General features: G+C 37.0%; 1 protein-coding gene across 2 annotated transcripts in view; it reads right to left on the bottom strand.

The window, feature by feature from the left end:
* The window catches only part of REEP3 (receptor accessory protein 3), a 96,786-nt gene that overhangs the window by 37,567 nt on the left and 36,995 nt on the right, over positions 1–22,224 (bottom strand). For both annotated transcript variants that reach the window (XM_032423907.1, XM_032423908.1), the window contains exon 2: positions 12,965–13,037. In XM_032423907.1, coding sequence (XP_032279798.1) covers positions 12,965–13,037 — 73 coding nt within the window. The remainder of the gene's footprint in view (positions 1–12,964; positions 13,038–22,224) is intronic.

Raw genomic sequence — 22,224 nt, 5'->3', positions numbered from 1 at the left:
GGGTGAATACATGAGGCTAGAATTGATTTGGGCTTCCTCAACTTCTTCCCCCACTGCCCCATTTAAGACTATCTTAACTTTGTACAGCTCCCCCAAACTCAGATGTCTGGGGGTTATACTTTCAGATGGTGAAGCTGCTGCAACACGGTTTACCTGCAGATCCCGGGCATCACTGCCAAAGACCTCACGGATTACTTAGCCTGTAGGTTTGAAGGACTGTAACAAATGGAAGCCTCTGTCACCCTACCTCCTTGGTCTTCCCCAGTGATTGTGAATCACAGAAGCCCCAAGTATCTCAACCCTGACCTCAGCAGTTTGAGGAACTTGAGAGAAGGCAAAAGTGCAAAAATGTTTAAAAACTAGGTGATAATTAATTTAAAAGGAGTGTTGGAAAGAAGATGTAAAAAGCAGGATCTGCTCATGGGAACTGTTCCCGGGAGCAGAATTTAGGAAGGAATGACCTCTTAGTCCAAAATAACTCTCTCCATCTTTACTGGCTGAGAATTCACAGTTCACTTTTTTATACTGTTTAAAGCACTATTGATTTATTTGGGATAATAAATATTTGTGAGAAAGACAGTTCCCTTAGAACCACACAGAATTTCTCGGGAGGGGCCCAGGGAGAGGGAGAGAATCTCAAGCAGACACCCTGCTGAGTGCGGAGTCCAATTCGGGGCTCGATCCCACCACCCCGAGATTGTGACCTGAGCTGAAACCAAGAGTCAGACGCTCAACTGATTGAGCCACCCAGGTGCCCCTGAAATGCACTACTTCTAACACTAAATTGTCACTCTACCTAAAAATAAATAAATAAATAAAAAATAAATGATCACTCTACCTTCTTCTTTCCCTAAGTGTTCCCAAAGCCTTGGCCCATCATGTTTCCCACGTGAAGTATTCTAAGGACTGGCACCATTCCTTAGGCACTGAGGTACCACCATTCCATCTATCTTCACACAGACAATCCCATCTTGCTATTTCCACAAGTGAGCTAACCTAGCTACTACCGGACAGGCTCCTTTCTCCAGGTGACAGGCAAGACTACGATGGACACAGAACAGGAAAAATTTCATTCTTAAGGTAAGATACACTCTTTTATATACAACTTGTAGTTTTATATTCTAGGCTCAACAGCATACTTTGAACGTACAGTAATTATTCAAACAGTAAGAATCAGCCTTTATACCACATGGGAGAACACAGTGTTCTTGAGAAGCAAAGACTGGTAGGAAAAAACTCCAGAAAGAATAAATCTCCGTCATGACTGAAAATGAACCTGGGATATCAAATTACTTCCCTTCAAAAGCCTGTGCAATCAACCTCACCTAGAGAACTGAAGTTCACATTTGCGTGAGTGGAGAGAGACAAGTGACAGGTCACAGGATACTTGGGGGTAAGAAAGGGCTGGCTGAGGGCCAGGGTGCAGGACAGCCAGAAGGCCCTGGGTAAACACAGTCAGAGGAACAAAGAGGCAGGAGTAAGGTGAAGAAAGGTGGATGATTCTGAAGGGAAATTTCACTGACGGAGGAAATTTTGTGTATGGCCAGCCCTACAACACAGGAATTAAGAGAAAGTCTAACTCAATATCCTTACCCTTATAATTATATCGTATAATTTTGTTAAAGTATTATTTTTCTACAAGACCTTCCAAGTTGTTAATTAGTCCATTTACATACAAATGTTTCTAAAACAAACTATTTGTTATTTGGTGTCCATCTGCATACCTAAACTTATATTAAAAAAGTACAATGTGGTAAAAACTATTACTTTTCACAATAACATAAGATACCTCATAATTATTTTCACCTTGGCTGTAGATAAAAATTACTTGGGGATTAAAAAAACATATTTAGGGGCACCTGGGTGGCTTAGTCAGTTCAGTGTCTGACTCTTGATCTCAGCTCAGGTCTTGATCCCAGCCAGGTTCATGAGTTCAAGCCCTGCATTGGGCTCCACACTGGGCATGGAGCCTACTTAAAACAATAATAATGAAAGGATATAACATAATAAAACAAGTGTTAGAACTTCATTTAAAGAGGACTATTGGAAACCTTTGAAAATTAAAACAATATTTAAAAATAAAACTATTCAACTCCATCGACTTTTGTGACTTTTCAAGATCTTTTGAAGATTTTCTTCCCCATTTTACCTACAGAATTTGGAACTGTGGTTTTAAAAAAAAGGAATCAGTTTATATTTAATCTGATAGCCAACACACACCTGTCAGAATGGCTAATATCAACAACACAAGAAACAACAGGTGTTGGTGAAGCTGTGGAGAAAGAGGGACCCTCTTGCACTGTTGGTGGGAATGCAAACTGGTGCAGCCACTGTGGAAGACAGTAGGGAGGCTCCTCAAAAAGTTAAAAATAGAACTACTATAATCCAGCAACTGCATTACTAGGTATTTACCCAAAGAATACAAAAACACTAAATCCAAGGGATACATGCATCCCAACGTTTATAGCAGCATTACCTACAATAGCCAAATTATGGAAACAGTCCAAGTGCTCATCGATTGATGAATGGATAAAGATGTGGTATATATACACAACGGAATATTAGCCATCAAAAAGAATGACATCTTGCCATTTGCAATGACATGGATGGAGCTAGAGAGTATTGTGCTAATTGAAATAGTCAAAGACAAATACCATATGATTTCACTCATATGTGGAATTTATTTATTTATTTACTTTTAAAAAAGATTTTATTTATTTGACAGAGAGAGACATAGCGAGAGAGGGAACACAAGCAGGGGGAGTGGGAGAGGGAGAAGCAGGCTTCCCGCGGAGCAGGGAGCCCGACGCGGGGCTTGATCCCAGGGTCAGACCTGAGCCGAAGGCAGACGTTTAACGACTGAGCCACCCAGGCACCCCATATGTGGAATTTAAGAAGCAAAACAAACGAGCAAAGGGGGAAAAGAAAAGAAAGAGAGAGAGAGGCAGGGGTGCCTGGGTGGCTCAGTCGTTAAGCGTCTGCCTTCGGCTCAGGTCATGACCCCAAGGTTCTGGGATCGAGCCCTGCTTCAGGCTCCCTGCTCTGCAGGAAGCCTGCTTCTCCTCCCACTCCCCCTGCTTGTGTTCCCTCTCTCACTGTCTCTGTCAAATAAATAAATAAAATCTTAAAAAAAAAAAAAAGGAAGAGAGAGAGGCAAACCAAGAAACAGACTCTGAAGTATAGAGAACAAACTGAGGGTTGCTGGAGGGGAGGTGGGTGGGGAGATGGGCGAAATAGGTGATGGGGATTAAGTAGTGCACTTGTGATGAGCACCAGGTGTTGTATGTAAGTGTTGAATCACTATATTGTATACCTGAAATGAATATTACACTGCATATTAACTGGAATTTAAATAAAAAGTTAAAAAAATAAAAGATGCCTATTGGAAACCTTTGTAAGTTAATACAATACTTTAAAATTAAACTACTCAACTCAATCTATTTTTGTGACTTTTCAAGACCTTTTGAAGACTGTTTTCTCATTTTACCTACAGAGTTTGGATCTGTGGTTTAAAAAAAGAATCAGTCTATATTCTGATAGCCAAGAGACAGACAAAATTTCATGTATTTGTATAATACAATTCAATATATTTTTGTAATTTTTCAAAAGAATTTCATCTTTTTACATTTGTATTATATTTCTGAAGTAACATCTCTCATGAGCTTTTATTTTTATTTTTTAAAGATTTATTTATTTCTTTATTTGAGAGAGAGAGAGAGAGACAGTGAGCGAGCTGTTCCTGCACAGTGAGGGTGGTGGCAATCAAGTGTTTTGGTAGCTGTAGCCTTTCTGATTTTCAGCTGTTCTATCACTGGGGATTGGGGTGGAGGTGGCTAGGCCTCCCTCCAATTTACTACTTAACAACATTTCCTTTAATGGAAACAACCGTTTCTGTCCCTGTTTTTAAAAAATCTATTTCCACTGGCACTACAATTGGTCAAATTCTTCTTAGATATTAGCAAAAGCCCAAGTTAGCCTATTAGGTTTAAATGTTACTGTGAGAATTTTTTTTCTTTGTGTCTGTTTTCCAAAGCATTTGCATTGGAAGCTAGAAAAGGATAAGATAGCTGTGGTTGGCTAGCTATATCTTAGTGTGAAAATTGTAGGAATGCTTTTGTTGACTTCATAAAGGTCAAGGGGTACTGTAATTCACATTCTAAAATTTTTGAAGGAACTGTGCTAGACATTCATTACCACACACCTCAATTATATAACCTTATTTAAATTTAACACTTGTTTTCTAAAGTGGATTCATTGTAATGGTCATGAGATGATCATGAAGAAATTGGTTTTAGAAAACATAAGGAAGAGTATAAGTCACTTAATTATAACAGCATTAATTACTTCAGGAGTGAAATTACATACTGATATGTATTTAACATATAAGTAAACTTGGCATATCAAAGTTAGGTTTATAAAAGAATATTCATCACCTACCTTAAGGTAAATGTAAGTAGATTTATTTATTTATTTCATAATAATGAACTGCCCCAAGTGATTTTATTTAACTGTCCTAAGTGAAATTTGTGATTTTTATTTATCAGTACTTGATTGGCAAACCAAATAACTCAAGACAAGATGGATACACATGTATTCACTGTATGTCAGTTAAAATTAACTTTTAAAATGATTGTCAAAGATCTAAAAACTGGTATCTATTATTACTTTTTTTTTTTTTTAAGATTTTTTTTTTTTATTTATTTATTTGAGAGAGAGAGAATGAGAGACAGAGAGCATGAGAGGCAGGAGGGTCAGAGGGAGAAGCAGACTCCCCGCCGAGCAGGGAGCCCGATGCGGGACTCGATCCTGGGACTCCAGGATCATGACCTGAGCCGAAGGCAGTCGCTTAACCAACTGAGCCACCCAGGCGCCCTGGTATCTATTATTACTTTTAACCTATCTTCTATGCGAACACATTTTAAAAACCAATGTTAATGATAAAATAAGTCTTATTTGATATCACAGTATATTTCAGCCAGAAGTAGTCCACTCACAAAGTCAATCTGGGAATCTGGGTAAAGATGATAAACTGAATTTAACTGCATCCTTACCACAAATCTCATTAAAACAACAGTAAAAGGGATGTTTTAAAAAGATATTAAGTCCAGAAGAATACAGAAGAGAAGACAGTGTCAAAATTTTTGGAGGTAGGAAGGAAGTGGATGAGTAGCAACTGACTCAGGGGGCCTGAAAAAACTGAATATTAAGCTGACAGTGGGAAAAACTGAGAAGCAATCCAACTTGACACCGCAGAGCTCCAGGAAGGCTCAAGAATTGGTGACACAATTCTTGGCCACTAGGGCAAAAGACAGGAAGAATGGCTGTTAAGTCTGCCTAAGGAGCAGGCAGGCCCCCAGATGCCCTCCCAATCTAGTGGTTTGGTGATGTGCCTCCTTCCTCCGAGAAGAACCTTGCGGCTGATTCTCTGGGAAGAGTGAGTCAGAGGAGCTCTGGATTTGTAAATCTCTGGCACAGCTGAGTAGGAATTAAGTTACAGTTTATAAATTAAATATTGAGAGCCCCCAACCCTTATTCTCTCACCAGAATGCTACCAACCAAGTACCTTTCAGAATGGAAGAATCTTCTCTGAAGAGTCTGACTTGCATGAAAGAAAATACCTAAAGTTACAGATATTTTGATAATTTTCCAAGGAAACAGTTGTTATGGTTTGAACTGTGTCTCCCTCATATATGTTGAAGTCTGTTATGGACTGAATTGTGATCTCCCCAAATTCATATATTGAAGCCATAAGCCCCAAGGTGACTGTATTTGGAGACAGGGCCTTCATGGAGGTAATTAGGATTAAATGAGGTCATAAGGGGGCCCTCATTTGATAGAACTCGTGTCCTTATAAGAGACACTCACAAGAGCTTTCTTCACACTTGCACATAGAAAAGGCCACGTGAGGACACAGGGAGAAGGTGGCTGTCTACAAGCCAGGAAGAGGCGTCACCAAAAACCAATCCTGATGGCACCTTAATCTTGGACTTTCAGCGTCCACAACTGTGAGGAAATCAATTTGTGTTGTTTAAGCTCCTCAGTGTGTGGTATTTTGTGATGGCAGCCTGATCTGACTAATACAAAATTCTAACCCCCAGGACCTCAGAATGTGACATCATATGGAGACAGGGTCACTGCAGATGTCATTAGTTAAGATGAGGTCATACTGGGGTACAGTGGGTCCTGAATCTCATGTGCCTGGTTCCTTGTAAGGAGCAAAGAAGTGACTCTGAGTCACAGACACATGGGGGAGATGACCATGTGAGTGCAGGGGCAGAGTGTGAAGTGCTGCAGCTGGAAGGTAAGGAGCACCAAGGACTGGCAACCACCAGACGCTGGAAACAGGCAAGAACGGATTCTCCTCAACAAGTTTCAGAGGGAACGTGGCCCTGTCCACATCTCAACTATGCCCTTCTCACCTCCAAAACCATGAGACATAAATTTCTGTTTTTTTGTTTTGTTTTGTTTTAAGCCATTCAGTTTGTGGTATGTCCTCTCAGGAGCTCTGGAACAGATATAGTTGCCTCATCAGATCAGCCTACATTGAAGAGGACATTCAAGCCTCTTCATGGGCACAGGGCCTCCAGCCGGCTTGTGATTATCATACTCCAACATGAGCGGTGGACCAAGGACTATGAAACATTTGAGAAAATCAAACATGAGAGACAGGCTGAAACAAACAAACAGGAATTCAATGGAGAGACTAGGCAGAAAGAACACATCTAAAATACCATCATTCATAGACTCAGGCAAAAGGGAAGCTATTTTAAACAACATAAGAATAGGACACTAGAGGAAAAGGAACATTCATTGAATGAAAAGCGCTCTTAGAAATTCAACACACAGGAGTAGGAATTAAAAGATTAACTAAAGGGTTAGAAGATGAAACTGAGAAACCCATCATAAAACAGAGCAAAAAGAAAAAGTGACAGGAAAGAGAAGAAAAAAGATCAGAAAATTGCCTCTCACACAGCCTTCTTGGGAAGGATATATTTCATTTAAATGAGGAAGTAAAATAAAAAGGAGGAAAACAGGAGATTAAGAAATCTGAGGATCTAAAACAAGAGCCAGTCTGGAATATCTGATGGATGATAACGCACTGAGAAGAAATCTACACAACTGTGGAGAATTCGGGTCTAAATGCGCAGTAATAGAGAATAACACATAAGTGAAAAATCAAACAAACAATAAACAAGACAATGAAGAACACCAGGGAAAATAAACTACTGTGCAGGAAAAAAAAATGATAATGGTAGGACACTGTAGAGACCAAATGCAAATAGTGTTTTTATAGCGAAAAATACTATGTAACAGGTACTCTTACATGTCAGCTACTGATTTAAATGCTTTATGTTCATTAACTCACAGAATTCTCACAACCACCTGAGGAGGTACTACAACAGTTTTCATTCTACAGATATGAAAACTGAGGCACAGAAAGGCCAAATAGCTTGTATGACGACACAGCTAGTAATAGATAGGGCTGGGATGATAACCCAGCAGCCTGGTTCTAGGTGTTCTTTATCTCTTGAGTCTATTACTTCTTTCCAACTTGGCCTAAATAATGCAAATATTTAATACTGATCCAACCCAAATTACACTGTAATGACCCTGGGAGGCTATCACGGACAGGGAAATATGCATGTGTAGAGTGACACTGGGTAGCTACTATTAATCATCTTTAATAGAAAGAAGTCAACTGATAATGTCCATCTGAAAAATTAAGAAATAGCAATATAAGCCTGTTATTTAGATATGGAAATAAATACTAAAGGATTCAGATAAAAGAGCTGAAAGTAGTGGAGTCCAGAGAGAAACAGGGATGGGGAAGGTGGGGAACTGCTGTTTTTCATAATAAAAGCTTTACAAAACTGATTTTAAAATTATAAATAAGTACAGCTTTGATAAAAATAAAAACTAAATTAAAAGTAGATCAGAATGGTAAATAAACAGATAAGCATGTGGCCTGACAAAACTAATTTTCAAAAAATTCCATCTTAATCAGAGGGTTAATCTTTACACTTCCCAAATGAAAACCCTTGAATCAAATGACTATTTTTAATCCAAAATATGAAAAGATGGGGCACCTGGGTGGCCCAGTCAGTTAAGCCTCTGCCTTCGACTCAGGTCATGATCTCAGGGTCCTCCCTGCTCATCTGGGAGTCAGTCTGCTTCTCCCTCTCCCTGCTCATGCTGTCTCTCTCTCTCAAATACATAAATAAAATCTTAAACACAAAATGAAAAGATGCCTGGGGAACACTTCTTGACAATAAAAAAATGTATACTTTCTTTACTGTATTTTTTCCTCTTTTGTATCCACCCTAAAACTAGCAGACAACTTCAGATTTTACCAATTGAAAAGAACTATTAAGCTAGTATGTGGTGTATTTGTTCATTTTCAGGAAAAATTAGGTCACTTTCAAAACCAAGTCAATAGGGTTTTAGAGGGCTATTTCTAAGCCTTTAAAAGAGTAATCTCCTAGAGTTTTAACTGTTCTTTGTTCTTGCTCACAGTAAATCTCGGGACCAAATGTCTGATTTTGATTTTTTAAGTGCTGTCAGCCAATCTTTTCATTGCCACGTTCTCCAACATTCTTAGAATAAGAACACGGTTTCCTAGAAAAGCTACAGCAATTACACACGACTTGGAAGTAAACACTCTATTTTCAAGTCACGAGATGGTATAAGCCTAAAAAAATTTGCAAAACCATACTAATTCTTCAGTAAGTTTACATTTCAATTACTGCAAGGCTGAAAGACTTTAAGTAGGCCATATCAGCCACACTATACAGGAAATTATATCCTAGGAAAGCTCTGTTTTAAAAATAGGCAAAGGAAGAAAGGAAGGTTGCCAAAATACACAGCACTTTCCATTTGTTTTGATTTGAGCACAGCATCTGTTTTATCAGGTGCAATCTACTATTTGCAGGCTTAAGGGGAATGGTAGTAGTTAGGGTGGAAAGAAGTAAATTAATCTAAAATGTTTGCTTTCTGAAAACAATTTTGAAGTAGATATCAGTGGAATTTAGGTAATAACCAAATTCCACAAAGAAACTGAGCTTTGGGTAAGTCAGACTGGACTGACTACTCCTTAACCCAGCAGAATCAAAGCTGAGAAACTAGACCAATCCACTTAAGAAATGTACACTCTTCAACTCTTCTTCCTTTTCTTATTCTTTTTTTTTTTTTAAGATTTTATTTATTCATTTGAGAGAAAGAGAGCACGAGGCAGAGGGAGAGGCAGACTCCCTGCTGAGCCGGAAGCCCAACACCGGGCTGGATCCCAGGACTTGGGAGATCATGATCTGAGCCAAAGGCAGACGCTCAGCCATCTGAGCCACCCAGGCGCCCCTTTCCTTATTCTGAATATTCCTTTAGTCATTCATTCAAAAAATACTGAGTACCTACTATATATACCATGTACTGTTCTAGGTAGGGGAACATAGTTAACAAAACAACAAAACTCTACGGAGCTGTTTCTGGTGGGGAGGACAAACACATACAAACAATATCAGGTAATATAAAAGGCTATTAAAAATATAACAGGGAAATCTGAAGGTTAACTTTGCTAAGAAACTACCATATGCAAAACAAAGCAAATGTGGATGGGATCACTATATATGAAAACTTGGTAACAGAGTTCTAGTAAAACTGTTATGATCAGACTTAGGTTCAGATTAAGTTTAGGCGAGACTCAGCAAGAAAATAATATTCTAACATTTTGTCAAAAGTAAATTTAGATTGGAAATACTTAAAGAACTGCCAACATTTTCAAAACCTTCTAACTCCATCTTTTTTTTTTTTTTTTAAAGATTTTATTTATTTATTTGACAAAGAGAGGCACAGCGAGAGAGGGAACACAAGCAGGGGGAGTGGGAGAGGGAGAAGCAGGCCTCCCGCCGAGCAGGGAGCCCGATGTGGGGCTCCATCCCAGGACCCTGAGATCATGACCTGAGCCGAAGGCAGATGCTTAACGACTGAGCCACCCAGGCGCCCCCTAACTTCATCTTTAATCATTTTGATCATAGTTGATTTAGATGCTTATGAGTCCTGTCCTGGTACTGACTGGTTAAGCGGCCTCAGTGCCCACCTTCTTAAAAAATATCCTTATTTTTGTGGCCCTGGAAGGTCTACTTTGGACGCACATCCACTGGCAGGTTGTGGAAACTTTCTACTTCTTTGTGAAGCTAGAATCCTCACCTACTTTTCTAAAGGTAGCATGGTAGCAGAGAAAGAATAAAACATTATAAACAAGATATCCAATCTGGTACCATTCCTGCCTTAATGATCCATGTGACCCTGGACGAGTTGATTTACTTCTCTGAGACTGTAATACTGAAATATTTTCCCTGCCTACTTTATTTATTGATTTAGAGTTGTAGTGAGGGCCAGTGAGATATTATGGTACACGGAATAATGTCTCCCTCCCCCAAAGATGTCTATGTCCTAATTCCTAAAACCTAAGAATATGTTAGGTTACATGGTAAAGGAGAAATCAGGCTGCAGATGGAATTCCGTTTGCCAACCAGGTGACCCTAAGATGGGGAGAGGATCCTGGTTTACTCAGGTGGACCCAATGTAATCACAAGCATCCTTGTAAGCAGAAGAGGGAGGCAGAAGAAAGAACCAGAGGGATGGAAACATGAGAAGTCTCAGCTCAACGTTTCTGGCTTTGAAGATGATGAATAGAACCATAAGCCAAGGATGCACGCAGCCTGTAGAAGCTAGAAAAGGTAAGGGAACAGATTTTTCCTCTGAGCCTCCAGAAAGAGTACAGCCCTTTAGATCCATGTCAGATTTCTGATCTCCAGGACTGTAAGAGAATACCTCTGGGTTGGTTTAAGCCAGTAAGTACGTGGCAATTTGTTACAGTAGCAATTAGAAACAATAATATATAAAAGTATTTTGAAATTGGTAAGAAATCATATAAATGCAAATGTTCTAATGTGCTATCTCAGCTTGGTCTCTCTAGCAGCCTTGACGGCAGATAACAAGGTCACCAGGTCTTCTGGGCTGCATCATATTTCCTTGTTAAAGGTAAATGCCCTGCCTTTTCTGTTCTAATGCCTGACCATTTCTGCTTTTAGGTTTCACTTCATTTGTGGAGAGATGATTACCATGTAACTATCAAACCAATGGCCTTTCTACCTCCCTAGTTTCTCTTCAACTACTCCTTATTCTGCTGTTCCCAAGAGGATGATAAGCGAACTTTTCAGTCACAATATTATAGCAAAATTATGTACAGATAATTCCTACTCTGTTAATGAGTTATTCGCTAAAAACTACAAGGCAATATGTGAAGTATATACCTAACTACACACATGTATGCATACATATGTATATATAGTAACATATATCAAGTTTTATAGTTTTTCCATCAGTTTCAATGTTACTGGATTCTCTTCCACAGGTTATCTTTAACTTATGAAGCAGAATTAAAATTTCAGGGTTAGACCATTCTTATTAATCCCAAACTTAGAGACAAATACAGTAATAAAAATTTGAGTATTAAGGGATTAAAACACACAAACCCATGTTTTTAAGTATCTAAAAATTAACACTAACAAAGTTAAACCGATGCACTCTAAGAAATAGATAAATACTTTAAAATGGTCAGTCCCTAAATAACACTATCTTTTTTGCTCTTTTACCGTTAACTTACACATGACAGGCCTATTTCTTTCTTTTTTTCAAATTATTATACCTTCATATTTCTTACTGTTACTCCCTTTTTATTTTAGGGCATGGTATTTGTGTGCCCACTGGTAATATCTTCGTATTACTACAGCTTCTCATATAAACTTCATTTTCGATTTGTACTTAATTTTTTTCCAATAAAATCACCCAGATTTAGAGGGAAGATAGGAGAATACTACAAATACATACACAAAGACACAGAGGCATACCAGTTATTGCATATCCTGGGTTTATAATGTTTTATAGGGGAAATACGTGCAAAGTTGAGAAACTTACCCTTGTATATTTCAATTGTAGTTAATTAGATTCAGAAAAAAAGATCTCCTTTAATAACAGTATGACAAATATTCCAAGTAAGAAGAAATGTTATCAGCTAGTACAGTTGACCTTGAACAACACAGGTTTGAACTGTGCAGATCCACTTATATGTAAATTCTTCTTTGATAAATATAGTACAGTCCTATAAATGTATTTTTTCTGCCCTATGATTTTTCTTAACATCTTTTCTCTAGCTTACTTTTTTTTAAAAAAAAAGAGCAGGAGAGCGAGAATCCTAAGCAGGCTCCATGACCCAGTGATCATGACCTGAGCTGAAATCAAGACTCCGATGCCAAACCGAGTCACCCAGGTGTCCCTCTCTAGCCTACTTCTAATGGAGTATTTAACATATATGTGTTAATTGACTGTTTACCTTATGGGTAAGGCTTCTGGTCAACAGTAGGCAATTAATAGCTAAGTTTTGGGAGAGTTAAAAATTATACGCAGACTTTCCACTGTGGGGGAACCCCTGTGTTATTCAAGCATCAACTGTAGAGGCTGATTTAAGAAGAAAAAAGACTGCAACTGTCAATAGTAATGAGGTATCTGTATATTTAAATCAATTAAAAAGCTATGAAAAAAGGAAAAAGGTTTGGGGTGAGAAAGAATTATGTTCTCAGTCTACCTATAAATTCACAGGCTAAAAAACAGATGCCCCCCCCAACTTCTTAAACTGGAATTTAGAGAAAATGAATAAGAGATCCAATTACCCATTTGGAAATCATACACTTACTCAAATGCCAACTGACAGTGAACTTTTTTTTTTGAAACCCTCCTTTGGAATTGTATTCAAAATTAGTTTATGAAGTTAATGAAGTTTAGTCTTTTTATTCATATAACATTTTTAACCAAAAACATTATCCCAGCTATTTCTAAAATAATGATTTTCTAGTCTTATATATCACAGATACATTAAGCTAGAATTAATCACTCATAAAACTATACTTACATATTCCTTCACGTTTTTGGTCTTCACAGCTTTGTATGAATAATATGCAGGATAAAGCATTCCAAACACCAACCTAAAAGTAAAAGTATGAGAAGACTAATCAAATACAATAATGCTTTTAACTACTTTCACCTAATACAAAAGTAGAAACTACATGGGAAACATACAATGGTGTATGTTTGTATGAATGCAAATTTGTGTGCAGACTAAATCCACTCAGAAAGCAAAGTAAAAATATTCTTTTTTTTTTTTTTAACAAAGAGGATTTCAATATTCTAGGTACAGTATCATGGGGAAAAATTTATATTTTAAAAATCATCATTTAAAAAAACTTTCTCATTGTACACCTGAAACTAGTAACACCGTTAATTATACTTGAATTTAAAAATAAAGCCTTTGTCATCACAAAAAATGGTCTATGGTTCCTTGAATATTTGGAAAATGTAGAAAATCACCAAAAATAAAAATTGTCCCAACCCTACCAGAGAGAACTGCAGGCAACATTTTATTGTACGCAAATCCTACTTTTTGTCCACGTGTAATGTTCCCAAACCTAAATATAACACGTGTGTACACACACACAACTTGTAATACAAAAGTGGTCCTTTACTCTGTTTTGAGACGTACGGGCTTCTAATGATAATAATGGTGCTGTCAATACTTGATATATTACAACATGCACTGAAACAGCTCTCTTTAAACATTTATAAAATGCCTAAATCATTAACAAGATTTAATTTAACACCATCTGTTAAGATTATTTTGCCAAATCACAGATCCAACAGATATGTACAATCACACATACCATGAAAGGACAGACCCAGAACTGGAACAACACCTAGACATGGCTTACAGTTGGCATTTTCAGGTAATACATCATGGAGTTTTTTGCCCTCAAATATTCTACAGTATGTATTCTTAATACCTTCATGACATTCCACATTGAGATTCCCTTAGTTTATTTAAATAATCCCATATAATAGGTTTTTTGTTCATTTCCAGGTTTTTTCGATTGCGCAGAACATAAAAACAGTTCTCTGCCCATTGATATTCACTTCCTCGTTAGGATGTTGCTGCTTCAAAGAGTACATACATTTTTATCTATCATCAAAATGCCCTCCAGAGAAGCAGTTCCACTTTACATTACTATACATGGCTGATCACTGGCATCATTATTTAAAAAACAAAGTTTGCCAGCTAAATAGGAGAAAAATTTTAATGTACATTCCTGAATACCAGTAAACATGATTTTCTTTTCAAGTGTTTACTGGCTTTTTGATGCATATGGTGTATGATATCCTGTTGTCTACTTTTCTGATCTATTTTAAAAAAATCTTTTGGAATAGTTTTAATTTTACAGCAACATTGGGAATACACTATAGTTACCATAAACCCTAAATGTTTCCCCTCTTATCTACATACTGCATTAGTATGGTACATTTGTCACAATTCATAAACCAATATTGATATATTATTAACTAACGTCCATATTCTATTCAGATTGCTTTAGTTTTTACCTACCATCCTTTTTCTGACCCAAGATCCCATCCAGGATAGCACATTGTATTTACCTATCCTGTCTCCTTAGGTCCTCCTGGTTTAAAAAAAAAAAAAAAAATTCTCAGACTTTCCTTGGGAAATGACTTTGACAAGTTTTGAGTATTGGTGAATATCGGAGGAGATCCCTTTACTGGAATTTGTCTGATGTTTTTCTCATGATTAAACTGAGGTATGAATTTTTGGGAGGAGGACCACAAGAGGTGAAGTACCATTTCATCCTATTATATCAAGGACACACTATCAACGTGATTTATCACTGTTGATGTTAACCTTGACCAGCAGGCTGAGGTAGTGTTTGTCAGACTTCACTGTGAGGTGACTTCTTACCCCAGCCCTGTCCACACTGTATTCTTGGGAAGGAAGCTGCTATGCACAGGCCATACTTGAACCAGGGAATTATGTTCCACCTTCTTGAGTGGAGTATCAATGCAAATTATCTGAAATTTTTCTGCACGGGAGATTTATCTATTCTCCATTTATTTATTCAATGATTTATTTATATCAATATGGACTCCTATGTTTATTTTACACTTTGGGTTTTAATACAGTAGTACTTCATTTTGCTGCTCAAGGCTTTGAACACTGAGATCTTTCAGTTCGCTCCTGTGTCCCTCTGACAGACCTATAATGGTGAGTTTTTTTTTTTTTTTAACAATGTATTACTTTCTGGCACTATATAATGCTCCAGACTCATCCAATGTATATCCTGCATCGTTCCTAGAATCAGTCATTTCTCCAAGGGGTCTTGGTTCCTTTCACTGGAGGGTGGTATTTAAGACCAAGTTCTGGGTGCTATACATGCTGGTACTGGAGTGTTGTAGATTCTAGGTGCTTCTTTATTTTGCATATTAAGCAATTTTTGTCTAGGTTCTTGTTATCTTTTGATATTGTTTATAAGTTGTTTTGATATTGTTGTTTGATACTGTTTTGGTATTACTTACATATTGCTAAAAATACATGTTGAACTATGTTTGCTGGGCTGTCATTAAATAAATACCACAGAGGGGTGGCTGGGTGGCCACGGTCCTGTGATCGAGCCTCACATCAGGCTCCCTGCTCAGTGGAGAGCCTGCTTCTCCCTCTCTCCCTCTGCTTCCCCTGCTTGTGCATTCTCTCTCTGTCAAGTAAATAAATAAAATATTTTTTAAAGTTTTTTTTTAAAGATTTTATTTATTTACTTGACAGAGAGAGAGAGTACAAGCAGGGGGAACGGCAGGGAGAGGGAGAAGCAGGCTCCTGCTGAGCAGAGAGCCCAACGTGGGGCTTGATCCCAGAACCCTGGGATCATGACCTGAGGGAAGGCAGATGCTTAACCGACTGAGCCACCCAGGGGCCCCTATAAATAAAACCTGAAAAAAAAACAAAAAACCACAGACTGGATGGCTTAAGCAGTAGATATTTATTTTCTCATAGTTCTGGAAGCTAGAAGGCCAAGAGCAAGGTGTTGGCGGTTTGGTTTCTTTTGAGGCCTTTCTCCTTGGACTGCAATGGTCACCTTCTCACTGTGTCCTCACATGGTCATCCCTTGGTCTGTGTAACCTCCTCTTATAAGAACACCAGTCACATTGGATTAAGACACCTCAAAGACCTCATTTTAACTTAATCGCTTTCTTTAATCTTTTATCTCCAAATACAGTTACATTCTGAGGGACTGGGGGTTAGGACTTCATATGAATTTGGGGGACACAATTCAGCCCATAATACCTATATTTATGAAGTTTTATATTAAATAGGTGTTTGTATTTAATATTAAATAAGCTTTTTCTTACACTGAGAATGAATATCTATATTTCTATATTCTTTGTTCATTTATAGTTTATTTTTTGGTGGGGGAGGGATAGTAAATACCTGTTGACTTTGTTATTCCTCACAAAAACGAACCCTGAGTTTGGGGCTGTTGTCACCAGCTCAAAGGAATACCAAGTCTTCTGCTGGGGATTTATCTTCACCACTGGAAGCCACATTATTAACAATCTCTGCCTTACCTAACAACACTACCCTGTGAAGGCTACTTTAGCAGAAGCCAATCCACAGACTCTGGATACAGGATTTTTAGCCTAGCCACAGAACCCAGGGCTTTACGATTTAACACATGGCAACCCCTAAAAGGCACAGGGGTCATCCAGCCTAGTGAGTTCTGAGAAAGCAATAACCAAAACACAATTTCCAGGTCTGCTGTGTTCATCCCCACTGCTGACACAAGGTACAAATCCCACAGTTAGCCGTCATAGTTCTAGTTTACATATTCGAGTTAATTTCAGTCCACTTAGTATTTCCCTTTAGAATTTGCATACAATCGATTATCTTCTATAGTCCCATGTCCTCTTGTACCACTGGATTTAAATTCAACATGACACTCTTCATTTCTGTCACTATATGATCTTTTGACTCCTCCTTCCTCTGCTATACTTATCTATCCAATCTCTAACCCAGTCTTGTTGGTTTTTCCTTGGTGAGAGTCCAAGAATCTATCTTCCTATTTTATTTTCAAACCCATGGCCAGTGATACATTTAGGCTCATGCCATCTCCTCTGACTTAACTGTATAATTTCCTAACACAAGCCTCTGGCTCCAATGTCCAATCAATCTTCCTAATATACCTGCTGCACTGCCTTGCTTAAAGACTTCAATAGCTGGCCTCCTTACCGCCTTGTTGACCAGCCCCTGTGGCGGCCCATCAGAACATAATTTGAAAACCTCTTCCTTATATAAGCCATCTGTTCCAACATGGTTTCCTCAATTTGCCTTTTTTTTTTTTTCTTGCTCCATTAATGCCTTTTTTCCTTCAAGATCTACCACTTCTCCATAGACTTCTAATTGTTTTGAATTTTAGAATTTGTCAGGATTAATCATTTTGCCTTTAATATATTCTAGATTATATTTTTTTAATGTAACTGACTTCCAAAACATAATTTTCTCACATATAGTAAGGATTTGGTACTAGCTGATACTATGCTTATAGGTGCGGTGCTTTGCTTTATTTTTTAACCTCTGTATTGAATAGAATCAGTCAAATGAATAAACACAATATCCCTTAACACCTAACTCTTGTAAGAGTAGAAAACAATAATGCATTTCATTTGGAACATGGGAAAGATTAAATGTCTTAATAAACAGTAGGACAATTTTTAAGGACCACCACGATTATAATTTATTACTGCTCTAATGTGAATATTACTGAGTAATTTATTACTAACATCTGTAATATTTTCTAGGTGTTTTTTTTTTCTGGTTTATTTTCTTTAATATTGAGTCTTACTCTGGATGTTTGCAACCTGGGAGGTCGGGCATAAAGCCAAAGCATGAGCACAGTGTATAAAATCAAGTAGTTTATTTTAAAAGGCCACCTACAAGATAAACTCATGGTTTGTAAAGAAAGTGTTTGCTACAAATAAAATTCACCTATAAATTTGAATACTGTTTCAGTTATAGAGGCAGGAAGAAATAGATACTCATTTCCTCTTAATCTTTTTTCTGCCTAAAGAATGAAAACTTTGCCAAAATACTCATAATACCTTTCCCTCCCACTAAGGTAAAGTTTTCCATATGTACACTGGCTATACTGAAAAATTTATACTACTTTAAAAAGAAATTTTATGCAAATGTATAGTAGAGATGGCCCTTGTATCATATTTTATATATGAGAAATACTTGAAATGGCTATTTTCTGGACAGATGTTCAGACATAAATCTATCCTTCACCAAAATTGTCTTAGAGAAGAACAGTATTGTTCAAAGATGAGTCTCAGAAGCAACGAGTAAGAGTGCTTTTAGTACTAGAAGTAATAAAGTTCTTAATGCATAAAAGTTATCAGTATTTCATTAAAAGCTGATTAAAGCTTTTCCTAATTAAGATTCTAAACACAGCTTACTCTAGAATTTTTAGAAGATGTAAAAGAGTAAAGAAAAGAATGACAAAATCAGTAGTAATTCCATTACTGAATGAACCATCTTTTTTGTTAAATGCTATTCCATACATTTACATATATTACAATTTTTATCAAATGTTCTCAAGTCTGACCTGCCATTCTCTTAACTGCTTTAAAAACCTTAAAGTACCAATAAAAGTTTAATAACAAAACTGACCAAGGGTTAATCTACATCTAAACAAGTTACAAAACACTAATTCTAAGGATTTAAACTTTTATTATTGCCTTTCTTTTAAAAAATGATTATGAAATATTAGTCTACGGTATAGAAACAGAAGCGTATTAATATAATCCCCCTATACCTATCACCCAGTTTTAAGAATTACTAACATTGATCCTTAACATTTTGGCATTATCTTTTCCAGTTTTTTCTACAATATCTTTAAAAAAGCACTATTTTAAAACATAATTAACATATTTAAAGACAATATTTTAGGAACAATATTTTATAACAGAATTAAAATATAATTAAAACATAATTAACTGACATCTTAGAGCATATAGATTTTCCTGCCCTTTCACTAAATGGGATATTACGAGCATTTTCTTACATCTTTACAAATCCTTAAAGAATGTCATTTAAAAACTGCAGGGTAGGGGCGCCTGGGTGGCTCAGTCGTTAAGCGTCTGCCTTCGGCTCAGGTCATGATTCCAGGTCCTGGGATCGAGCCCCACATCAGGCTCCCTGCTCAGCGGGAAGCCTGCTTCTCCCTCTCCCACTCCCCCTGCTTGTATTCCCTCTCTCGCTGTGTCTCTCTCCGTCAAATAAATAAATAAAATCTTTAAAAAAAAAAAAACAAAAAAAAAAACCTGCAGGGTATTATATTCCCTCATATGGATGAAAATCATTCAAATCCTTTCCTGTGTTTACTATTTTAATGAATGCTATGATGAACAATCTTTCTATGATTACTTATAAGAGCAATTTTTGACATTTATACGAGGCAGGATATTAAGCACTTTTCATATATTGCTGTAATTCTCATAGCGATACCCAGAGATAGGTACTATTTTCATACCTATTTTACAGATGTGAAGACTGAGGCTGACAGAAGTTAAACTAATGTCATACACCTTGTAAGTTTATTGTCTGGATTCAAAGCATGCACTCTCATTCCAAAATCCATATTTAAAAATCAGTGTTTGTTTTCTAATGACATCCTACAAATGGAATTAACTAGGTCAAAGGGTTTAAAATTTCAAGGGTTTTGTTAACATTACCAAATGTTCTTTAGAAGAGTGGCATCAATTTATATTCTTACAGGGAAATACTCATTTAAGGACTACTTTTAATAGGATTAGAAAAATCAAACAGATAGTAGGCATGACTACACAGATGAACTGTGTTTCTAAGATATGGCTTAGAACAATCATGCAGTGTATCATTACTAAAAAAAAAAAAAAATCCCAAAACATTATAGCTAATGATATTAACATTTCTGAACTATTTTAATTTCCCTTAAGACTGTCTTTAGATAATAAATTCCCTCTTTAATAATATAAGAGAATTTAAATCGTAGTTTGTTAAAAGTAAATGCAACAAATAGCTGATTGCCGATAATCTAAACTATATAATACTAATGGGTAAGACAATGCTCCTATAGGAATTACTTGGCAAATTCTTCTTATTCCACTGCTTTTAGAATCATACTCCCAAACAAACAAATAAAAAATAGTAATGATAGTGTTCTATTAGACTAAAGAACTAAAAACAACTCAATGAGACTAGAGATAAACTAAAATGGGATACCAAATATTAAGATAACAAAATAAACTATAGAATCAAAAATCAGAATGATGAAAGACAAATGGATGAAGCTGTTAGGATGAGTCAGTGACAGTTAACATAGATACTGTATACACTCTCAAAGAGCAATACAAAATACAACACTCCAGGCCCTTATCAAAGACTATGGGGGTGAATGGCTGGCTTAGTCAGTACAGTGTGGCACTCTTGATCTCAGGGTTCAAGCTCCACATTGGATGTAGAGATTACTTAAAAACACAATCTTAAAAAAAAAAAGACTATAAACCCCATTTGTCTGTAATCCACTTTACATTAGAAACTGACTGAGACCAGTGAAATTTACATAAGATAGCCTGATCTAAGGATGGCAAAAATGCAGAAGTTTCTCTGCTGTTCTTCATTCCTGTGACCCAGACAGATAGCCAGTCATTCCCTATACTCCCCTCTGCTGACACTGGCCTCAGAATCCTCTTCAACACAGCACCATAAACTCACTCACACCAACAAAGAACAGGAGCTGAGTAGGCTTATTTGCCATGGTTTGTCATCCTTGTTCTAAATCTTTATTCCTTTAGGTGGTGTCATTCCAAATTTGAATCAAGCTTGATCACCTGTTTATATTTTGTGAAAAATAGGAGGATAACAGTTTAGACTGTTATACCTATCTCCTTCAGGAGAAAAGTCATTTCAACTGAGATGCTTTTTAATATCACATTCTTTTTTTTTTTTTTTTAAAGATTTTATTTATTTATTTGAGAGAGAGAATGAGATAGAGAGAGCATGAGAGGGTGGAGGGTCAGAGGGAGAAGCAGACTCCCCGCTGAGCAGGGAGCCCGATGCGGGACTCGATCCCGGGACTCCAGGATCATGACCTGAGCCGAAGGCAGTCGCTTAACCAACTGAGCCACCCAGGCGCCCCAATATCACATTCTTATTTTTTCTTGAAGTACAGGAACCAGCCATATGAACCCCATGGCTATAAATAGTAGAGGAACAGTGTTCAGGGCATTGTCTATTAGTATCCCTATATATGAATTTTCACGTATGAGATTTACTTTGGAACTCAGTACAATGCAATGTTTAGCATTCTTTGAGAAAATGATGACCTTCCTTCCCTCTAATAAAAATATTATTCCCTCTCTCTCCCCACCCCCCACTGATTGCCAGGAAGCTCAGAAGCAAAATCTGTTCTTCAACTTTATCGATTATGGTGAACTTTAAGACTGGCATATTTGTATTTACAAATTATGACTTTCTACTTTGCAATTTTCTTTCTAGCAGTAACTTATTTTTCTTTACATTTTCACATATATATTTGGCAAAAGATTTCTCAAATCATTTCAAAGAATGGAACAGCATATAAATTAATAGTTAGAATATAGTAATCACTGCTCTTTTGCACAAAAGCAGCTTGAAGGTGCCAGAGAACCAAGAAAAACATTTTTACTTTAGGTAGCTAGTAGCTAACAACCACTGGTGATTCCTCAACTTAGACACACATCAAAATCACCTGAAGAGCTGCTGCTTTAACACTGTTTTTTTGTTGTTGCTCATAAATTTAACATAGGTAACTAATTGAAAGAACATAAGAATGCAAATACAAAGTAAAAGTCTTCCTCAATTTTGAAACACTCTAGTTCCCCAAAGATAAGCACGGAAATAGTTTCTTGGGTATTCTATGGTAAAATAATTTGAATATATAAAACATTAAAAGCCAACAGTAAATACTCAAACTCCTCATTTTCTAGTTATCTTACTACATTTTATATGGTCTTGGAAGTTATTTGCATCTATTGTGTGTATATGGTGGAAATGCTCTTTGTGGCGGGTCTCTCTTCCCAGCTCCACATTCAGTGACCTCACATTGGTAGCCTGAAATAGGCCATTACTGTGGGGAGAATTTACATCAGGGAAATTAGCAAATGATAGGAATCAGTCCTCTTTCCCCCAGTAGTTAAGCATTAGCAGCACACCAGCGCTTATGTGTTTCAGTCAAGGGAAACTAGAGTATCTATCAGAAAAAC

Source organism: Phoca vitulina, unplaced genomic scaffold (genome assembly GCF_004348235.1).
Source record: "Phoca vitulina isolate PV1807 unplaced genomic scaffold, GSC_HSeal_1.0 scaffold29, whole genome shotgun sequence".
Lineage (NCBI taxonomy): Eukaryota > Metazoa > Chordata > Mammalia > Carnivora > Phocidae > Phoca > Phoca vitulina.
Note: the sequence above shows the minus strand (reverse complement) of the source record. Positions and strands in the feature narration are given on the sequence as shown.